The sequence below is a fragment of the Lepeophtheirus salmonis genome, chromosome 5, assembly GCF_016086655.4.
Source record: "Lepeophtheirus salmonis chromosome 5, UVic_Lsal_1.4, whole genome shotgun sequence".
NCBI lineage: Eukaryota > Metazoa > Arthropoda > Copepoda > Siphonostomatoida > Caligidae > Lepeophtheirus > Lepeophtheirus salmonis.
The window spans coordinates 15,860,651-15,883,712 of NC_052135.2; the positions used below are offsets into that span (position 1 = coordinate 15,860,651).

A 23,062-nucleotide genomic window follows, 5' to 3' on the forward strand; every position below is an offset into this window, starting at 1 on the left:
AGGTACCTAGTAAAAAGTATCAGATATTTATTCTTGTAATGTCTTATGAGTTTTTTATAGAAGTATTATTGTATATGTAGATGGTAAATCATTTGAATGCTCTAAAAATATTGCTTTCCCTTTTCATTTTGAACTTGTAGATTTCGAAACATAAAGGTAAATTGACAAATGGAGAACTAAAAACACTTATCTTAAGAAAAATTCTATACATTCTTTAAGATTAAAAACAGAAGTGACAATGAAACAAAAGGAATAGCATTATGTCAATGGTTAAGCTGAGGTGTAAATGGAAAATTGATGAAATGAAATTAATGTCGCAAAAGTTTTTGATTGAATATGACACTTCAAATTTATCAGGGCTTAGACAACCATTAGATATAAATTGTGTATATACAAAATTAAGAGTAGATCGGGTGGAAGATTAAGCTTGTATTAAGCTGCAGAATGATATATTTGTAGAAAAATATCATACATTCCTTACATTATTAAGTTATTCATGTCCTCAACGCCTTTTTTTTTGTAAGTCTCTAGACTCAGTTATTATGTTTTGCCATACGTCTTGCCAAATATTTTCAACGTTCTTTAAATCAAGACATCTATTTTTCTTTTTATTCCATAATATAAAAAAAAAAAAATCAATAATATGATGAAAAATTGTAATAGCAAAATATGAAAAAATAAGACAAATTAAAGGGTTATTAATATTTAAGTAAAATCATTTTTATTCGGTTTTGACTCATTCTATATATAAATTGTGCTTGAATAAAACATATTTTTACAAATTCTAAATCAGCGTAGAGGAGAAAAGCTACCATAGATTGATAACCACAATATATATATGTTTCCATATATTTATATTGAAACCAAAAAATGAGAATACGATTTGAAAACTATTAAATTTTAGATATTTTTATGGATCAAAATATCAGTCCAAATTGGTCTAGAAAAAATCAATTAATACGGAACTGAAAAAAACGTAGTCTTTGACTGAGTATTATTAATAGTATGAACCTTCAATCTTAATCAAACTTGTTAACGATCTTTTATATAATTTGTTCGAAGAAAATGGATTACTACTATAAAAAGGAGAAACTTTTAAATTTAAAATAGGAAAATAGTGTAAGGAAAATATTATTGGTGTACTAATATTTACCTGTATTGTATACTTCATTAATGATTTAAGTATCACCTGAATTTAGTCAAGCTTGTCGATGGAAAGCATTTGAAGCTCTTCCATCCCTTTGGCCATGATAATTAGACACATGTTCCTCCTTCAACCATAATAAGACTAACTTGCTAATCCTCTTTCCCCCCTTTTAAATTCTTATTAAATATACATTCCCCTTTTCCGTTAGTACAATCATTCGTTCTTTGGACTTTCAATTATTTTAGTGCATTTTCGAATCTACAACACTTAAAAAACTTAAGAGACACGGGGGAATCAGCCTTTTTTAAAGAAAAAACAACAACAATTTATTAGCAAAAAAAAAACAATCTCCCCCTCTAGAACCCAGGAATATGTTCTGCTCAGAATGAAACAATGCCCTAAGTACGTAATTCTCCCTTTTTTTAATTAAATACACTAGTTATACGTTTTTATTAGCAAACATACATACAACTGTAATAGGATTTATATTAAAGTAGATTTATTATTACTTTGTAATACACAAGAGATAAGTGGGAATTATTCCTACAAAGATGGATGTTAACAAAAAAATATCGATTTAGTAATAAAGAAAAAATAGCACGCACCAATTGTTTTTCCTTTTCGAATCTTTAAACTATGTTTTTCCTATACAATAATCACATCCTAATTATGTATATCTCCACCAACTAAACATAGAAAGGAATTCAAATTATATTTTTCTTCACGTAGGTATGTAAATTGGTAATTTAATCAATAGAATTTAACGTTGTCCTTTTCTTATTAGACATGCAATAAAACATTACACGCATCACTTTTGCAAGAAAAATATTATTATTTTTTTTTTTAAATACCACTTCAGGAATAGACTCTATTTATTATCATTATGACACATTATACGTCTCAGACAATATGTTTACAGACATGTTTCATGTAAAAATAATTGGACATAAATATACAAAATATTATGTACATTACAAACATTTATAAGCCACAAATACAGTCTAATCCAGATTAGATTTGACAGATAATTTAACCTATTGTTAATGCACTAGGATTTTCTGCACCCCAATTTTGATAAAATTTGTTTAACATAGATTTTAATGGTCGCTACAGCATCATTATGCTCCTGAAACATATTCCAGAATAACTTTTATTTTGAAGAAATGTGTTTTCTTGGAACTTTTCGTAAATTTTGCAATTTCAAATCAAGGTTTGGTTAATTTGTTCACTTTTAAGTCGTTCTTTTGTTTCGTTTGTTTCCTATTTTCAATTTTAGGTATACACATTGCAACAAATGTAATATATTCAATCTCATCAAAGTTAATGAGATCATGTTTAATACCAAAAGTTAGTTTCATAGATGTTTTTATCGAAGATATAATTATATTATTTCGACCATAATAATTGCAAATTTTATCTGGTTGAAGCCCAAATCTAATGTTGTTATGATTAATTAGCGTAATTTTAATTCTATGTCAACTGTTTACCAAAAAATAAAAATTGTGTAAACGTTTAACCCAAGTTCAATAGCTACGCAAAAAAAAAAAAAAGATGATCTCAAACGGAGAGTTAAGGAAACCCCCTGAGTTACACATAGTTATTACTTAGAAGGAACCAGTAAATGTTGGGAAGAATAGATTTGATAGAATTTAATAGATCTGATATTGCTGGGAGGTTTATACAAGTGTCAACACTCGGTTCAAGGCCGAATTTTTTTGTTTCTTTTTTCAGTTCGGTCTGAAGTGATTTTTCTTAGACCGATTTGGACTGATATTTCTGTCAAACCCGTAGATCGATCTTTTTTGGTATCAAAATATGATCCGATTTTCTCCACTATCTTATATATATATATAATGATATATGAAAACACAATTCATCCATTGAACCAGTTCAGATCCATACCGAATTTTTCATTGAGACCGGTCAATAACAAACTTCTTTAAAAAACCAAATTAGTCTGATTCATTAAAAATCATAATTGTATCAGAGTGGCCTAGGACTTTCAGACACTAGTGCATACGTACAGACTGTTAGGATATTTTATTACGCCAAAAGAAAATGGCTTAGAGGTTAACAAATTTCTCTGTCGAATGAAAAAATTTATCACTGATACTGTTTCGTATTGATTAAAATAGTGCAATGGTCATCAAATTGTGGTAAACGTAATGAGATCCCTCTAGTGTTCCATTGAGGAAAGTCATACTTATGTGAAACCTCTGCTATTGTTTATTCAATTTGGTCATAATAATGATACTCAGTGTTGGATAATATTACTTAGTTGAGTATTAAGGTACTTATTACATATTACACAAGGAAAAGTAATTTAGTTATAGTATTTATTACTTAGAATCAAGAGTAATAATATTACTTCACTTTATATTACTTATTTTACGAGAATCTCTTAAGTGAAGCACAATTCTACAATCAATTCGATGAGTTGTTTTTTTACAATGGATAGTGAATATTTGTAAATTAATATACAGTCCTACCCTTCAAAGAATAATTTCTGCTGCATGTTTTTGTATTAGCATCTTTTTTAAATCATTGATTATTTTTAGTCCTTGATAAGAGTAGAGAATTTAGTTTTTTACACATTAACAATAATGAAGAATGCAAAATCGGAAGCAGCAGTTTAATATAACTAAATAAACATTAATAAATTATAACTATAAAATTTGCAGAGGATGAGTTGCTTCGACTTTTTTTACAAATTCTTTTGAACGGATTAAGACCTTTTATTAATAACTTACGTAATGGCAAATTCAATGAAGAAATATATAATAAATTATTAAAGATACTTTATACGTGAAAAACAAGTTCACACTGAAAAAAGTTTGATAACTACTGAAATAGTGCATTATCGATGGCATCATCGATAAATGCAGAACAATAGAATAAGGAAAAATTTATATACTTGTAATAAGCATATCCGGTTAGCACACATTTGTTGTCTTAAATTGCCTTAACTTTTATTTTTATAGTTGTTCGATAATTATATATTGTAAAGTAATAATTTTAGTACAATATTTCTAATTGGTTAAGAAAAAGAATTCATATCACAAATTTGTTATTAAATTGGAATTTATCCTTCTAAGAATTGAAATATTGGGTCCTTAAAGTATAAACGCATGAGGGATGTATATCATATTAATTAGTATATTCATATCAAAGGTGTAAAATCGAGTTGCATGGCTTGGACTCGGATCAAATCAAATATTCCATCTTTTTTTTTCGAATGTATCATCAAAACTTTCTTAATCAATAAAACAACATATTAAAAAAAATGTATTTTCTAATTTCATTCGCATACTTAAAGATGTAAAAATTATTAAAATCTTTTTGAATGTAAATCCAAAAGAAAAGTATATGTTGTCAACTTTGATAGACGACAAATCTGCTGATAGAGATTACTATAAAATTATGATGTTTATTAATCGCTAATACGTTTGATTTTTTAAAATACGGAGAAACAATTAATACGAGTACTGTTATACTATAGGTTACTTACTATAGGTATCCACTTTTTTTTTCAAATGTATGGTCACAAATATATCGACAATTTTAATTCTCTAAAACCGACAGAGATCACTATATGCACTATTGTGCTTTTTGCTTGTTGATATGTTTGAATTTTTACTAATATCTTGCACTCTACAACCAATTAACTTTTAAATATATCCTCATGAAGATTTTGGCAATGTTCACAACTTGACGTATTCTAAATTATCAATATCAAACGAGCTATCAAAACATGCAGCCATGCTCAAACTAAGCATTGAAGCACATTACTCAATATAATATCAATTTGAATAATTTTGACCATACTATGCATTTTAGATACAATATACATGATTTTAGAAATAAGTTTTTATCATAGGGAATGAGAGGTATCAAATGTGATTTTATTTGATAACAATCTGTGTTTACTCGAATTGGTAATACGATTTAACAACTCAAGTTTTAAACAGTAGATACTTGACTAGGACCTAAAAATTAATGACTTTTTCACAATTATGGTATAGTTATGTAAGAGTAGGTACGAAAAACGTGGACTCGAGAAACGGATTTAGAAATACATTAATAAATTTATTTTTTCAATAATAGACCAATAAATAATGTTAATAAAACATGTAGAAAAGTTCTTTGCGATACTTTTTTTACTCAATATGGCCACCTTCATCATAAGTCACAGCCATTAGACGTCACCTGAAGACTTCAGTGAGTCCACATTTGGGTGTGAGGTCCTGTTGGTTTCCTTCTCTCAAATCGAAATGTCCAGTAGGTCAAATCTCGTGAGGAAGGGGACATGTCTCTATGTACCAGAGTCGAGCCATGTTATCTGCGTAAAACTTTATAGCACTTGGAGGCCGTGTGAGAAGAGATGCCCTCCTGAGTGTGCACGTAGTTATCTTCCGGATAATTGGTCTTTAACTATGGCAAGATGGTGTACCTAAGAACTTTATAGTAGGCCTCCTGCCCAATCTCTGACCACCATTGTAAAAGAACAGAGGCATCTTCTTTCCATCCGAGGCCACATCGCCAAGAACCATTATTTGGGCCGGATATTTGGTGTGGTGAACCCCTTGAACTTCTTCTATTGTTTTTGCAAGCCAGCGATCGTTCATATGGTTGTGGAATTGATCCACTGTGAAAATCTTCTTTTCCAATTTTTTTTTCATAATTGACACGTTTTCCTTGATCCATGTGAGGATTTTCTTGTACCTCTCCAGCCTTCTGGTTTTCATGCCCTCTGTCAGAAGGTGGCGCAAGGTCATGGAGAAAGAAACCATCCCAAGTTGTGTTTATGCCCCTCCAGATGGCCCTAGGAGATACAGAGAAGTCGTTGGCGAGGCGATTCATCGATTTAGTGAGATGCATCTTTATATTCTTCTCCAAAATTAACAAGAACTTATCCCTGTAAATTATGCCTTCCACTTTCTGATATCCTGGAGAGGTATTTTCCGTTTTTATTACGTGGGACAAATTAAAAACCACCCTCCTAAAAATACTTCACAACGTCCGTAATCTTCATCATATCAACTCCAGCATCTAGGAAATCTGAGATGAGCTACATATTTGCTTGTTCCTCGCTCAGAATTATGAAACGACTAAATGATTAGTGTAGGTTGTTTATGTAAAAAGGATGGTGGAAACAGAATATCAAAAAATAATCACTAAAACTTTTCATGGTAATGAGAAAATAAACATTAACTTACAGTCCACGTTTTGCTGCCCTACCCTGTATATCTATGATCTCCAGAAGATTATAACTCATATCACTTAGACATTGATTTTGATTTCCTGGATCAAAGTTTAGTATATTCAAAATGAATTCAATTTTTAAGAGTTCATAAGCAGTGACGCATATAATATGTTCTACCGGTACGTAAAGATAAAAAAATGAAAATTAACGTGGTAAACCTGACAATTTAAAAAATGCTTGAGAGGAGAGCAATTTAACTGCCATGAAGTTTTATATGATAAGCTGTAAGCAGGTGTGAGATGAGCGGAAAAAATACAAACCCCACTCCGTAAATCATAAGAATATTTAGGGGAGAATTACTACGATATCAGCCCCTAATTCTTCTGTCAGTCCAACTAGGAAAAACCGCTCCCGCCTTCTAAGACATATTTTATACACCTCTGGTTATATGTTCACCACAATATATATAAAAAATGCTTATAATTAAATACAATTTTAATCTATATGAGATATACCTATTACCTAAGGCTAATATCATTAGACAATTCAAATAAACTAATTATCGACTTTTTTCTTCAAATAATGAGTATTTGATTTTGATCATTCATCAATAAATAATCGTGGAATTTACCCATTATAAAACGTATGATTAGCATTTTAATAAATGATTATTTCGTACTGCAATTACTCCCGAAAGATAATTAAAAGAATGCAATCACTAAAAAAAATTAACAAAACTTTAACATAAAACATTTACATTAGAGTGGATCTTATTTCGTACTTTAAAAAAAATCAATGTAAAATATTTTCCTTCTATCACGCTCTCAATCGGTTCCAATAGTGAAAGTATACTTATTTCGTGAAATTGTAACATTTTAAAGATTTTATGTTGCTAGACTTGTCTGAAATTGTAAATTTCCCAACATTTGATGACTTTTTAATTTTTAACACAAAGAAAACGTAGAATAAAGTAAAATTTTACAACTAGTGAGAAGATGAAAGTGTTGGTTTTTTAGATTACTTTATAGTACAATAAATTTTTTACACTTTAATTGACGTTAAAAATGAGTTCTTAAAACTAGAAAAACTACTAAAGTAGGCTGTTAAGCTATTATTATTGATAAGCATCAAATTAATGTATGCTTACAGAAAAATGTGTTATTGTGTATATATTTAGAAAAAATTGGAGATATGGACAAAAAAATTGCTTTAATTTTTTTTTAATATTAGGCAAAAAGCAAGGGCCACCATGAAGAAACAAAATGGAAAGTAAAATTAAAAATAAAATATTCATTTTTAAAGGCCACCCTAATAAACATGTTTCTATTTTTTTAAAAGATAAAGTTACTATACTAGACATATTATTAAGTATGGGAGATATTATTCCGTATATCAAGATATGCGATTGTATGACACGACCTAAGGGATATAGACGTTGTACATATGTATACAAATACCTGAGTATTGTATTTCATACAGATTTTAAAGTTTTGTATACATAAAACTGCAGTTTTTGTATGAGAACTAGGGCAGTGACTATAATTTTTCTTTGGGGGGCTTTTTGATAAATCTTCAAAAAATTGGAAAGAATGTTTTTTATTAGCAATGCCAAATAGAATCTTAAATAAGTGACAAAGAACAATATTTGATAAATAACTTCTTTCTTTTTTTTATAGAAAAGACAAACAATTTTTTATAAAAAAAATTTTTTTTAATAAAAGAGTCTATAAACTTTCTAATTAATTTGAGATACCTTATAACTAGTAATTAAAATCATTAGTTTTTTAAGCATCTAAAAAAAAAAAAATCGAATATGGTAATCCTGGCAGCTTACCTATCATGACGTTCCGTTCGATCAGCTACAATCATTTATGATGAGGGAGAAGGAAATACACAAAGACAATTTCAAGAGATACTCAGATGTCGATCCCAATACTACTCTGAACCCAACAAGTACTTACGATTATAACTCCACAAACTATCCTGAAATTTACTCTCTTCTCCGTCTTGTAAGAGCACAAAAAAATCTTCAATCTAGTTTTGTATATAATTGTATGTTGAAGAAAAGGAAGTTCACTGCTCAGGAGGAGCTAAATAATAGCTTAAGAAAAGAAAAGACAATTTTTTTAGTTTGCCAACTCCAAAAAAACTGGCGAACTAAAAAATCTAAGGATTAGCATCACTTCTAATAATATGTTATCTCTTAAAAGAATCAAAGAATAATGGTAACAGCTTTGGAAATTAAAAAAATAAAAATACTCGAAGCTACTACCAAATTCAGCTCCATCTTCTACATTATTATTTTCATTTATCAATAAGTCTTTAACAAAATATGTATATTGTACATAATATACATTGTAAATTAAAAAATTGTGATAACAACAAAAGTTTTTTCGTTAAAATCTTTTTCTTTTTCGACAAAATTTGATAACAAGCCTATAGTTAGAGGGGTAGATGTAGCACTCCACACGAGGTTGTGCCCGGTTCAAGTTCAGTGGTTATATCGGTCCCAGTCTCGGGGTTTTCATTTCAACGATTTTGGTCTCGGTTCAGCTTTATCGGTCTCGGTTCATTTTTATACAGGATCCGTTTGGTTATAGACACTTAAAACAAGGGGCGTCGCTAGAAAATTCGGACCCAGGAAATGATGTTCGATACAAACAGGGCCACAGCTACCTTATAAGCAGAGTGAGTAGTGTCTTAAGTTCCAACAGGGGTAACGAAAACTAATATAAATGGGTCTCAGCTAAAAATTTATTAGTGTAGGGGGAGGTTTGGCTTAGTAAAGTTTGGGAAACACTGGCTTAAGAAATATTATAGTTATCATATTATAGGGCCCCGACAAGCTTTGTAGCGGACCTGGATCAATAATCAACCCCACCCCTTACTTTTTTTATTTACACTGTCATGTACATAAAATCACTTTGACAGATCCATAAGAAGCCCTTAGCTATTTGGAACTAAGATACAACTGTATCACCCTGGTGACGAAAAAAATCATCGGAAAACGCTGCAATTACACAAAAATAACTTAGAAAATTGACTTATTGACTTAAGTTAATTTATTTTTATTATATATATTGTATTTTCTTTATAGGAAGAAAAGCACAAGAACCGAGACCGATAATACATATATTGCAGTCTCAGTTCCGGTCTTAGTTCGTCGTTGTAAGGTTCCAGTTCTAGCAGTTCAAGAACTGGAATTGCTTCAACTGCAACAATGATAAGGGAACAACCTTGATCCCACACACACCGGTAGTTACGGATCTGAAGATGGAGAAAACATTGAGTATCAATCAAAATGTACATAATACAGCTGTAAAGTTCAATTCCAGGTTACTGCAAATGTACTGAGCATTTTTCCTCCCTTACATCGCTCATTTCTTCCTGCTCTCCTACGATCCGATCTTTGAGTGCCTCCTCGAATCCTCATAGTGATTTGCCTCATCACATTTAACCCCCTTTTCTACTGAAAGATCCTGGCTCACAACAAAGGGGAAATCACTGTTCTTATGATGTTATGCTTGGGCGTCCCACCAATAATACATCATGTTGAAAGTCTAATAATAATTGCTAATGGATAATTAAGTAATTAGTATTCCATCTATTCAAATTCTGTCGTGTTTGTTTATTTTTCATTAATCATATATTTATCAATATTTTGGCTCCGGTTCGATGACATTAGTCATTACATAAGTGAGATTGTTATTTATATTAAATAAAAGAAGACAAGTCTTTCGGCGCGCGAACTTTATCCTATACGAATTTTCCCAATGCGAGCAATCCTAGTACAAATTTTCCGAACGCGAGCACTCCTGACCCACATTAGATCTTTGTCGAAATGACATATTCTTTTATAAATGTCCTTACATTGAATCAAATCCTGATTTGAAAAAGATTAATCGACCAGATCGAAGTTGGCTTCATGCCAATTTACATGTATCAAGGTCAACGAATATGTTGTCATTCCACATAAATTATAATAGAGTAACGGATACATAGCTAATTTTTTAAATAATAACTAAAATGTATAATCAATGAATAATATCAAATATGTGATATGTCAACATACAATCAATCTAGAACAAAAAAAAAGTACAACTATTTTCTTAATATTTCATAGTATATTTGGGTCCATTATATGCTTTAACTTCAAATTTGTAGGATGAATTAGGTACTTAATAATTTGGGCTATTAGTTTAGAACCTTCATTTGATTTATAAAACTTATATTGACACCAATATGGCCTTTTATTTAAAAATATAGGTATTAATTTTTTCTTCATTTATTATGACGTTCAATTTTGGCAAATTGAATTACAATTTACGGCTCCTCCAATGGGCTAATAATAATAATAATTTGTTGATATAAATTGACGATATTTTGGACAAGAACACAAATTTTAATCCATATACACTCTTGAAAAAAAAAAAAATAATAATAAAGCTATCAATATTAAATTATAAATTGAGGAAGATTCTTTCCATCCATAAAATACTTAGACTCCAGAACATTATTAGGAATAAACAAAACAATAAAAGTACATTTTTTTGGTATTTAGAGCAATTCAAACCTTATTGTGGGCGCTGTATCCACATATATAGTAGTTCCTTGTATAACCCACTTACTCAAATTTGGTCCATGTTCAAAGGGAGTAAAAGAAAGGCTGCAGGTGATCCAGTAAATCTTCATTTGGTGTTCTAGAAGAAGAACGTATTTTAATAATTAAAAAGCTCTGATAAATGCGAAAAACATCCTGTACGTCAATAAAATTAGAAGCTTATGTAAATAGTTTGAAAACCAAGCTCATGGACCCCCAGCACAGTTTTGTATAGCCATTGAAGTTATGGATCTACAAAAAAGGACATCAGGAAGCCTTGTTTGAGGATCTGAAGCATGAGAGTCCTATCTGCATAGTGGACAAAGGAGTAAAGAGACTTGGGCCAGACAAGACGCCATCCGTATAAATCCATTCATTATCTTGAACAAACACTCGTCTGAAATGACGAAAGTAAAGTGTCACCTTGTCTTCTCTCCTAAATAGTAAATCCAGGGAAACTCCAAAGAGATATTGCTAGAGGTGAATATCCAGTGTGAAATGGGCAAGCTAAAACAAAAAATAAACTGAAAATAAACATGGTAACCCTCACAATTTGAAGAATGTTTTGGAGGAGAGAAACAATAATGCTCATAACATTTCATTAGATCACCGACAATCAGCTGTGGCAAGAGAGGAAGGAAAAAAAGGATATAAAAAGGACATTTGCTAGAATTACTTCGATTTTAATTCCCAATTCTATTCTAAGTCCGACAAGAACTTACAATTATAACTCATTATCCTCAATTAATTAATTATCCTCAAGGTTACACTCCACTCCGTCTTTTATGAGCACACACGAACGTTCAATCAGGTTTTGAATATAATTGAATATATTTATAAAAGGGATGTTCACTACTCAAGAATTAAATAATAATGACAACTGCTAAAGAAAATAAAATTCGTTCATTATACTACCAATTAAAAATTACCGGGCCAGCTAAAAGACACAGCGGATTTACATGTATGGATTCTGTCTTTGGTTTAATAGGCAATTGGAATTTTTTTTTCTACTATTGTAAATATTTACACAGTTACAAATTGTTGATACATATTTCTATAAAGTATATGAAGAAAGACTTGCAACCCTCAGACTCACCCATTGTGACGTCTACCCTTCATAAGGATGCTCGACACGTTCAAATTTATAATGGTCCAAGAGTTCTTGTTTGCCTCAAGAGTCAATGAAGCATGCTTTTGAGTTGACAGGCTATATACTCGTATATAGTACTACTATATACAATTATGAATTATTTTTCATGAAATGATATAGTCATTGTTCAATCACTGCTGGTGTGATTATTATTTCCACATTGACGACGCAGATATAGTAATTGATTTCATGGGTATCTATGTGTGTATACATTACCATCAACAATGCAATTAACTTAATGATGTTGAACATGTCTTCTTTGATTATTTGTAACGTCATTTCAAATGGATTGCATTTGTCGTTTATTCATTTGTACGTAATATTGAAAAAAAAATTGGGTTATTATTTAAGGGTAGATTTTGTACCCAATCAGTACTGTTTTTATTTCAACTGTAGCCTAAGATAAAAATAAACGTATGTGTACCTTTTCACTTTTTTTTTAATTTGATTTAACTTTGTCTTGTTTTTATATGCGATACTCTTTTTATGCGAAATTACCTTTTTTTAGAAAAGATTTATTATTGTATGTTTGTGGAGCCCAATTTTTTTTATACCGGCTCTGTAATTAATACTTATTAGTGCTGAAATTCATTCCGAACACGATTTTTTTTTCCGTTTCGGTCCTTTGTGATTTATTCTAGACCTTGAACCTAAATTCAAATCATAGACCGACATTCAGACCGTTGATTGAAATTTACGTTAACTGAAATGCAAACCGAGAACAAAAAATTACTTTTCTAAAAAAATGACATTTTTATATTATACAACGTGACTAGTCTAGATCGAAGTTAGATCAAATTACTTAAAATTTTAGTGGTCTTACACCAGTCTAGAGTTTCAGATTGAAACCCAACACAAGTAGTTATGTATATATCCTTTGACATAATTTGACTCTGCAATTATTGATTCATAACATTATGTTAAGTGTCCCATTTCTATATATGACTCGTTTTTAATGTTCTAAAGACAAATCAATTTGATTCAAAAAGTCTTTAAATAAATGGGTAAATACCAAATTGTAATTTTTAATTATATTCCTTAAAAATCAACCATATAAATCAAGTTGCACCATAATTTATAAAACAATTTTAGAAGCATACGAATAAAATTGTATTGACTATATTGTTATGTAGGACTTTATTTTTTAAGTCATGAATTCCTTCAATCTTAACCTTAATACTACATAATATTCCATTGCTTTAGGTAATTTAATATGACCTTGTATTTTTGTAATGGATTATGCGTTTTCAATGGCCTTGACATCATTTCATGTGTGTATATGTACAAATATATTTATTGGGGACCTACTTATAATATCACTTGATTTTTTTTTCGAGTAAAATTGGGAGGGGTTGATTTATTTGAAAAGAATTTATGTCTAAAAAAAAACTTTCTGATATTTTTTGTTTAACAAATTTATATTAAGTTAAATGGTATATTTATGTTTTTTTATACAACTGTTTAATTGAATTGTTCCCGCTTCATATCTTTCTTGAAAGTGATAAAACTCCAAAGGTATGCACCATACATACGTATTAGAATAAAATTTACCGGCATACGAGCTGTTTATAGAATCAGCAATTAAAACAGTTATATATATATAAATTAATATTCATAGCTAGTATAGCGTCTATCTCAAAACAAAATTCCAATTATAAAAAGAAGGTTATTTGTTGAAATTTAGTAGCTTGGGAAAAAAATTAACGCTTAAATTTTTCAAATAAGTTTTTTTGTCAAATTTGGCGTTTATAAAACAAATGTCAGCACACACACACACACACAAAAAACATTCTGCATTCTCTTGTAACGAGTAACGTTTCGGATTGAAAATTTTACAAGATTTCATTCTTTTTGAAAACTACCATCTAGGAGGCATAAACAAGCATAAGAGACAAAGTTTTCGTAATATTTTATAAATAAAATTGTCTTTATATGAAATAGTGATAAAATGTGTGCTCTATAAAAAAAAATAAAAAAATAAACGATTTATATATAGGTTTGTGAGTATAAATTGATTTCAAAAATTTCTTATCTATTGGTGCGGTGGCCGAGATTCTGTCACACCTAAAACATGTATATGGAAATGATTTTCGAACTTTTTACATTGTGTAATTCATGAGAAAATATCAAGATCTCGATGTATATGACTAAACTACAAGCATTGCTATTGTTTAAATTGTGGTGAGAGTAAAACCCATGTCTGAGGGAGTGTCTTAAAAAATATAGTAACTTTGATAAACGACATATCTTATGCCAGAGATCCTTCTATCTAGAGTGCTCCTTGTTCGCTCTTACGTTAGAATTTTACAAAATAGAGAGGAATAATTAAAAAAAAAACACACATATTTTGTTCTAATCTACAAATACTTTCATTTTGATTTGTGATCACCAATAAATACCCAATATTAACATCCCTACTTATAAAACTCCTCTAAAAAAATAAGGGGAAAACTTTTAAGTTTTTGACAGAATGTTGAATTTTTTTTTATTAATGCCCTACTTTTTGGATAACCTCTAATTAAAGAAATGGGTTCCTTTCACACCATTCATTTTATCAAGGTATTCATTTTATTTTTTGCCCTTCCACTTGCCATTAAAGAGAGCTCTTGTAACACTGTTATGTTACAAATATTAAGAGCAGTGATTTGTTAGCATTTGTTAGCTCGCCTGTTGTTTTAAGTGGGCAAACTGAAGAGTGACTTTTTTATTTCTAAGCTGTTTTCGTTATTACATTATCTCCTTTTCTAATACAAATTGTACAATTATACACAAAACTAGGATTGAATATTTGGATGCGCCCATACAAGACGGAGAGTAACCTTGAGGCTGATTTTTTGAGGAGTCATAATTTGGACTCGGAGTATATCGGAGCAATTCTTGCCTGTGCCCTTAAATATAATCCCCTCCCCCGCTTGTGACAGCTGCAATGCTAACGATTTTCATCACTTTTTATAGGGGAAATAAAATTTAAATAATTCTTCCTCAAAAAATTATTATTAAAAAACCAAAAAATAATTCAGGTTTTTTTTCTTTAAAAGGCCAAAGTTCATTTTTTATACAGGTTTTTATAAGTAAGATCAAAATTATTTCCATACAAAAATGAACTAAAAACAAAATGTCATGGGATCGCAAATTTTGTAAAATTTATAAAAAAAAGAGAAAAAAATTGCTATCTATTAATTAGTCATTATATAAGTGAGATTATTATTTACATTAAATAAAAGAAGGCGAGTCTTCCCCCGAGCGATTTTTCCTAGATCCGATCTAATGTGTGGGCTATGATATTTTCATTAGAATAAAAAACAACAGAACTACTTTTACATAAGCTTAAAGAGACCCTGAAACCAATTCAAAGTGTAGGACAGTTTCTTTTCAATCACGTCATAAATTGATGACAATTTACTCAATTTATCGTTATAGTCTTTATCAAGTAAAAAGAAAAAAATTATGTATTTAGTATGCAAAGTTGCAACGTCAAATGCTAAGGACGTCAACCAAATTAGCGAAACCAAAAAAAATGTTATTTATTAAATATATTAAAAGATGGATGCTCAAAGTTATATCATTATTATTATTATTATTTTTCTTTTTTTTTTTGGGGGGATTTTTTTAAATAAAAAAAGTCTTTTTTATTTAAAAAGGTAATCAAAATTACAATAGATAACTAATAATTATGTTTTAAATGTAATAAAATTGGGTTATTTATTGTTTCGGTATCAACAATCAGCAATTAAAAATGTAACCGTAATCCGGATCCTATTTTATTTAGAGAAATAAAAGTGCCAAATTAGTTCAGTCAACAAAAAAATCATTAAGTTCTCAGATCGGTCCAGGACATTCAAACCGAAACCCAACACTAAGAAATATGAATGTCTTAAGAATACAACACTTAAAAGGCGTATTATATCAAATGTTAAATAAATGGGGAAGAAGGAGAGATGGGGAAAATAAATACAGTACAACATAATATATAGTGGAATTTAGGTCAAGCCACAACCGAACAAAATTACATAGACTTACAAATGTTAAGTGCCAACAGATAGGGGTTATTGAGGGTTTTCATGTTACGTTAACATTCTTGGTGTTGACCATTTTGGGGGGCTAAACAATTATGTTTTATAACAATAAATATCCTTTTTGTTTATATTAAGCAAAATAGTGCACTATTGCTATGTACTTGGATTTCAAAATGGATTGAGGAAAATTATGGACATAAATCCGTAATTTTTATCATAAAATATACCTTTATTACCAAGTTTATTATATAATAGGATTTAATATGTGTTAAACAGTTGTTATTAAATCCTTATCCACATATCAACAATCTTATTTTCATATTTTAAATAATGAACTATTAAATTGGAAATTTGTTCATTTTCATTGTTCAACTTTGTGCCCTGTCCTATGATGGCGTCTACTTCAATTATGGTGCAGCTTATGACTTGAGTGAAAACACTTTATTAAGTGTACGTAAATATCACTTTCAGGCTCTAATTGGTAGAGTAGTAACTTTGTACAAGAAATCGGAGGATAACTGATTTTTTATTCCTTGAGGCAGTTTCCAAAGCCTATCTCTATCTCTAACTGTTATTCTATAGAGCTTCGAAACATCAAACTCCATTGCAAGAAAACTATTTTGTAATGAGGAGAAAATAATTTAATATAATATTATTTATTAAAGCAAATTCATGGGGAAATCCCAATATTATTCGCAAAGTTTCGGTATAGAGGGGGGAAATCTTATACTCTTCACATGTGGTAATGTAATAGTTTAATTCATACTAATGGACCTCATCCTAAATAAAGAGTGTCAATAAATAAATAAGATAGTCCTAGCTGCTGTTTATAATAATAATGAATATATAGGAGGAAATTTATCTACACACATAACTTTAACAACATTTTTAATTATTGTGACTCTTGGAAGAGCCCATTTTGTAGTTAAATAGAGGGTTCCATAGGAGAAAAAAAAAATTAGAAACAGAAATATAATTTTACAGGAAGGACGAGATGGGGTAGTGAGGAAAAAGAAAGCGAAAGAGAGAGGGCGCGTATTTTTTTATTCAATTTTAGCGCACGTTGAATGCGTGGAATAGTCATCGTACGATATTTTCCCCCTTGAATTATATGATGTTCAAATTTATTAAACAGTTTCAATTTATTGACACAGTGGAGGAGAAGTCCTCGTTGCGTTAATTCTTATCATTGTTTGAAAAGAATTCACTTGTTTCAGAGTGTTGTTAATAGAAAATTCAGTGATTTTATAAGTGCTTCATCGGATCATTTCATCAGAATAGATAAAAACTGAGAAATGATACGTTTCTCAACATATTTATTATTCTTCCACGTTTTCATTTATGAAACCGGCGTGTCTCAAGGTAAAAAAACGTCATGCACCGGTAAAATAAAGCAGGCAGGAAAAAAAAGAGGAAGAATTAACCATAACATATCATACTTGTATAGAAAATAAAAATACTGTTGTTAGATTTATAAATTCCTAACATAAGTTATCTGGTTTAGAAATTTATAGTTACATATAACAAGACACCATTGAATGGTATCCATCTTTGATGACGTACAAATGTTTATCACATTGTAGCACTTACCTACGTCAAACTATAATTTATTGCGTAATTTAAATCACATGCCTCTAATTCAAACTACGTTTTGTGTCTTATATATAGATCTCTTATAAATACATGGCAGTATTTCCATCATAAATTGGCTTATGACATATATTTCTAAGACGAAACCATTTGTCGTTGTGCGTTTACTTCCATATTTTGAATTCCTATGGACTCTGGCTGTTTATGGATGTTCTTAGTTCCCCTTCTATTATTTCTAGACAGATGCGTTTGAGTATTTTTATATCTATATTACAACTGAAATTCCAATTGGTTTTTTTCTACAAAAACCTACCTAATTGCTAACGGATTTCCTCAGTCAAATACGTCAATAGAATTTATATTCATACATATTCAATATTAACTCATCAATTTAAAATGTATGTTGTAGCCCAACTGTCTTGGATCAATTTATATACATACATATTAGTCAATTAGGAAAACAGTCGCTCATCCGTTGTGCAAATTTATCGAAAATTGTTCTAATTGTCATGATTGTAAAACTCCCGTTTGAGTAGGTTGATGATTCTTAATACTCAACCATTGATCTATCAATCAAGGCAAATCTCATTTCTAACATAATGTGCATATATTATCCAACTAATAAAAGTGTGTGATTTTCCCTGAATAAATATATTTTTAGTGCAAGATCAAATTTGTATAAACAAATTATCCAAGTTATAATTTGTGGATTTTCATAACGTCTTATTTAATTGAAAACTCCGTCAATTTAATTACCAACTTTTAGTCAATGATATCATTTCATTTTGATTCATCAAAATTACTTAGTTATTACGTATTTACGGGTAAAATAGCTGTGTGTATTTGAACTTTATAATGTATTACAAAATACTTGTATACTTGTAATTTATATGAACAATTCCACCATCAATATATTTACCATTTAAAAAATGTCCTATTATTGCTTTATCTTCATTACAAGTATGGTTAATTTTTAATTTAAAATTATTAATCTCATTCTTTAATTGCAATTCGTACAATTTGCTTATTATACAAGTATCAACTTACACACAACATACTATATGCAAAAAATATGATATTTTTCGTATTTCCAAAACTGTATCTTAGATCAAATAACTGCGACCGTCAACATAAAAGCTAGTTAAAATTATTTTTCTCTAAGTTGAGTGTGGATTATATTTGTATTCTTCAACAAATTATCGTCAATTTCTATCATCTAGTTATAATAATTATTATCTCTTTGGAGGCGTAGGCAAATTGCCTTGAAGTAGACTAAATTGATTGCAACAAATCAAAGAATAAGATTGATTTGATTTAAAAGACCATATCGGGCCCAATATTATTTTTAAAATTCAAATCAAGGTTCTAAACTTTAAACTGAAATTATTGAGTATCTTAACTTAACTCATCCCAAAAATTTGAATACAATGCCTATAATTGACAAAAAATATATCTATGAAATATTGGCCGGCATGTATATATAATACGGTTATTTCATTTTCAACTGGTCATTCACATATTAATTTGATAAGTGTTTCTTACCCCAGATGTTGCACTCTAGTTTTTAATTGCAAGTTAAAAGTATTAATCTACTATTTCTTTACGGTGTGATTCATCTACCTATATATGTAGGTCATAGGTGATTATTTAGCTGTACACCTTTTAAAATTTCATGTTACCTCATTTTGTTCAGTTGCTTAAATTACATACTATAGATAGATTATCCCACTTATTATGCAAATTTGTATACTTATTTGTAATACAGAATATATTTTCTGAAATTACATTTTTATTTGACAATGTATGTGTTCTATTGTTATAAGATTCACTTGTGGATCTTTAAATGTAACGTCAAGCAATACTCGGGACTCTGACACCAGTCGCGGGTTTATATCTAATTTAAACGACATATTATATTCAACAGTTACAAAAAACCATCATTTCAAATCATTCTAAGTATTTAGGTGTCATTTATATTTTCATATCATGGAATATTAATATGGAAGATGACAAAATCAGAGTTTGGGACTAAAACTTGAATAAGACTTTTTTGTCTCTTTAAACTGCAAATTAATACTCGAATTGAAGTAAAAGACTTGCGACACTATTCGGAATCGAGTTCCAAGACGCGAAACTTGACTTGAATTTGCAATCTGACTAATGTCTTTGATTCTCCGAATATATTATCATATTTCTTTATTCTTAAATGTCTAATCCTTAATAATTAAAGTTCGTAACCCCATGAAAGCGTCAATCACTGAGGATTTATGGGGATAAGTGTTATTCCTCATTGGACTTAAGTAGAATTGAGATTTTAGATAGGAATAAATCATAACTTCCCTTGCTAGATACGAAATGAGATTTGTGTATATTTCTTTCTTATCTAAGCTACTTGTAGCTTGTCTAATGGAACTTCATGACAACTGAGCTGATCTTCTTCAAATTGTCGGGGGGTTACCATATCATTCTGTAATTTTTTTTGACATAACATCAGTAGGATAGCTCTTATTGTGTACTTAAAAATCAATGCTATATTTTCATTCTCTGAGTATCTCAAGCTGTTCTAATAGTGAAAGTATATTTTTGTGCCAAAAATTGTAGCATTTGAGGTCCATTCAGAGGTGGTACGCCTTAAACTTATGAATAAAATTGTAAGTTACTCACATTTGCTGACATTATTAGTTTCAAATACAAATGAAACGTACAATAAATACAAATTTTACCACTACCTAGAAGAGTTCACTAGAATAAGGGTTCATTTTATAGATGAACTATTTTGCACAACAATAAATATTAAATATTCTAATTGATGCTAAAAAGGATTGGATATTTAAATTAGAAAAACTACTAAACTTGTCAGTAAAGGTTGCTATTGTCCTGAAATATATTTATATTTACAGACAAAGTTGGTATTGTACATAAATTTATGTTAATTATAAAAAAATAATTTGTACACATAACTAAAAGAAAACAATATTTAAATTTATCTATGAGCAAAGAATACAAACTTTATCTCAGTTTTTCTTTCAGTCATCTGAATTTTGAAATATCTGAGATTTTAGTAATTTGGAATTATTATTGTTCAGAGTCAGTTTTTACTCTTAAAACAACCCCCAAATTAAATATAAGATTATTAAGAAAAGTAACTTATGTAAAAGTGTTTTTATTGATACTGTATCTTGTTCTGAACTCGATATATATTTCCATTTTTAGGGTAAAAAATGATAAAAAACGACAATCTTCTTTAGACCCTTATATTCATAAAACAAAGTGATGAAGAATATTATAACTTATATTCAAGAAAAAAAATTCAATATATAATTTAAAAAAATATCCATCTCTAACAATTTTTGTTCCATTTTGTAGGGATCCCATTTTTTATGCTGGTATACTAGCAAATAGTCAAAATTATCAAAATATTTTTTCCAATTTCAATGTCAATTGCATTACGTCATGCGTCGTAAAAGGAAGATCGAGGCAATCGAAGTAAGATCCTTATATTTAAATAATCAATTTCAAGACATGTTCGAATTGGGATTCCGAATTCCACGAGGGACGACGCGAGGAGAATTCATCCGAAGAAAACTATCATACCTTGTAAGGAAGTAGAGTGGACTCCTTCCTTGGGAATGATATACCAGGATCGAAACAATAAAGTGATCCATTCGCGATCAGAAGAGAATCTTAATATTTCAAAATGAGATCACTAAAAAATAAAAAATACAACAAAAATTTAATCGCATACTATTTGAATAGATTTTTTTTAAAGTTATACATTGAATATTTTTCTATGATATTCCTCATCACTATAAATTATGAATAAGTTATCAGGATCTAAAGAATAGTGTCGTTTTTCATCATTTTTCCGCCTAAAAATAGAAATATATCGAGTTTAGAACAAGATCAAGAAAAATAAACATATTTAAACATCAATTTTATTAATCCTACTTTTATTTTGGGGATTGATTTAAGGTTAAAATACGACTCTGAACGATAATAGTCCCGAATTACAATAATCCCAGATATTTCATAAAACGGAAATCAGTTTTGGATTCTGTGCTTAAGGATAAAATCTTTTTTTTTGGCTTGAATTCATTTGTAGAAAATGAGTGTTTAGTTGAGTAACACAATTAAAGGGCAAGATAAGTAAATGTAAAATCCTTACAAGCAGGGCATATTTTTACAACTCCATGAATATAATTGTACAATGTATTTATTTAATTACAGTCAAATCTGGATCAAGGGAATTGCTATTTTTCAGCTGAAAAATTCACCATCTCCGGATTTTTTTAAACTCCAAAGTGTATAGAAACCACAATTTTTGGATACTTATGTAAATAAGTCAATTTTGAAACTCCTCATTTCGAGGCAACCAGTATTTAATTAGATCCTCTTTTTGACAAATCATTCAGGATTTTTAGTTTATCTTTTAGTGGAAGGTGTTTTTGGGAGGTATTCATGATATGTATCGGGATTGTTTGAGAAGGATTGTGAAATGAATTTATAAAGAAACATACAGAACATAAATCCAGGGGCCAGCTTACGATTTGTACCTATAAAAAGGAATAATCCTCATGGGAAATCTTCATTCTCATGAATTCCTACGAATTTTATATAAAAAAAAAAAAAAAAAGAATTTTTACTTCGTGGTTCATCTATGCGAAGTATTTTATATATTTCAATGTTAATATCTGATAGAACGTTTACTATAAACGTATTTTACTTATATCCGTATTTGACTGTATATTTTATCTTAACTATTAAAAAATCCGAAAATAAGACAGCTCAATTTAGTAAGAGAAGAAGGGCAGAAGGTTTTTTTAAATATGAGTTTAAAAACCATTGTATTAGACAGAAAATCAAACGCTCACATTTTTTAATTGGTTTGTTTTCATGAAAATTATTTTTTGTTATAATTTAAAAAAATTAATATTAATTATTCTTTTTCAGGGTCACATTGTTTGACAACCAAATTTGAATGTGACAATAAGCAATGTATTCCACAATCCTGGAGATGTAACGGACTGGATGATTGTATGGATAACTCAGATGAAGTGAATTGTATTGGTAAGGCTGTATTCACTTTCTATCGAGCAAATTAGTTATATGGCCTATATATTATGTCTAATGAATTTTTAATTGAGTAAACAATGTAATTCCAAGCTTTATCAGCGCTAAAAAGACGGATAGGTCATTTAACCCATTTTCACTTTTGATTTTTAAATAGAAGGCACACATTTGATTGTAATTCATTACAACTTTTTTACTTTAACTTTTTAATCCTCAAAATTCTATAGTTAGGTTTTGAAATCTATATGTTCAATAAGTTGTTATATATATACTGTTCTACATAATG

General features: G+C 29.4%; 1 protein-coding gene across 12 annotated transcripts in view; it reads left to right on the top strand.

The window, feature by feature from the left end:
* Positions 1–17,194: 17,194 nt before the first annotated feature.
* The window catches only part of LpR1 (Lipophorin receptor 1), a 117,666-nt gene continuing 111,798 nt past the window's right edge, over positions 17,195–23,062 (top strand). For 11 of the 12 annotated variants that reach the window (XR_011780025.1, XR_011780026.1, XM_040712144.2 and 8 more), the window contains exons 1-2: positions 17,195–17,478; positions 22,657–22,773. Coding sequence is in view for 9 of the 12 variants with exons in the window: in XM_040712144.2 (XP_040568078.1) it covers positions 17,412–17,478; positions 22,657–22,773 (184 nt within the window). In the remaining 3 variants the exon portion in view is untranslated. The remainder of the gene's footprint in view (positions 17,479–22,656; positions 22,774–23,062) is intronic. The other variant, XM_040712146.2, reaches the window with a different exon arrangement.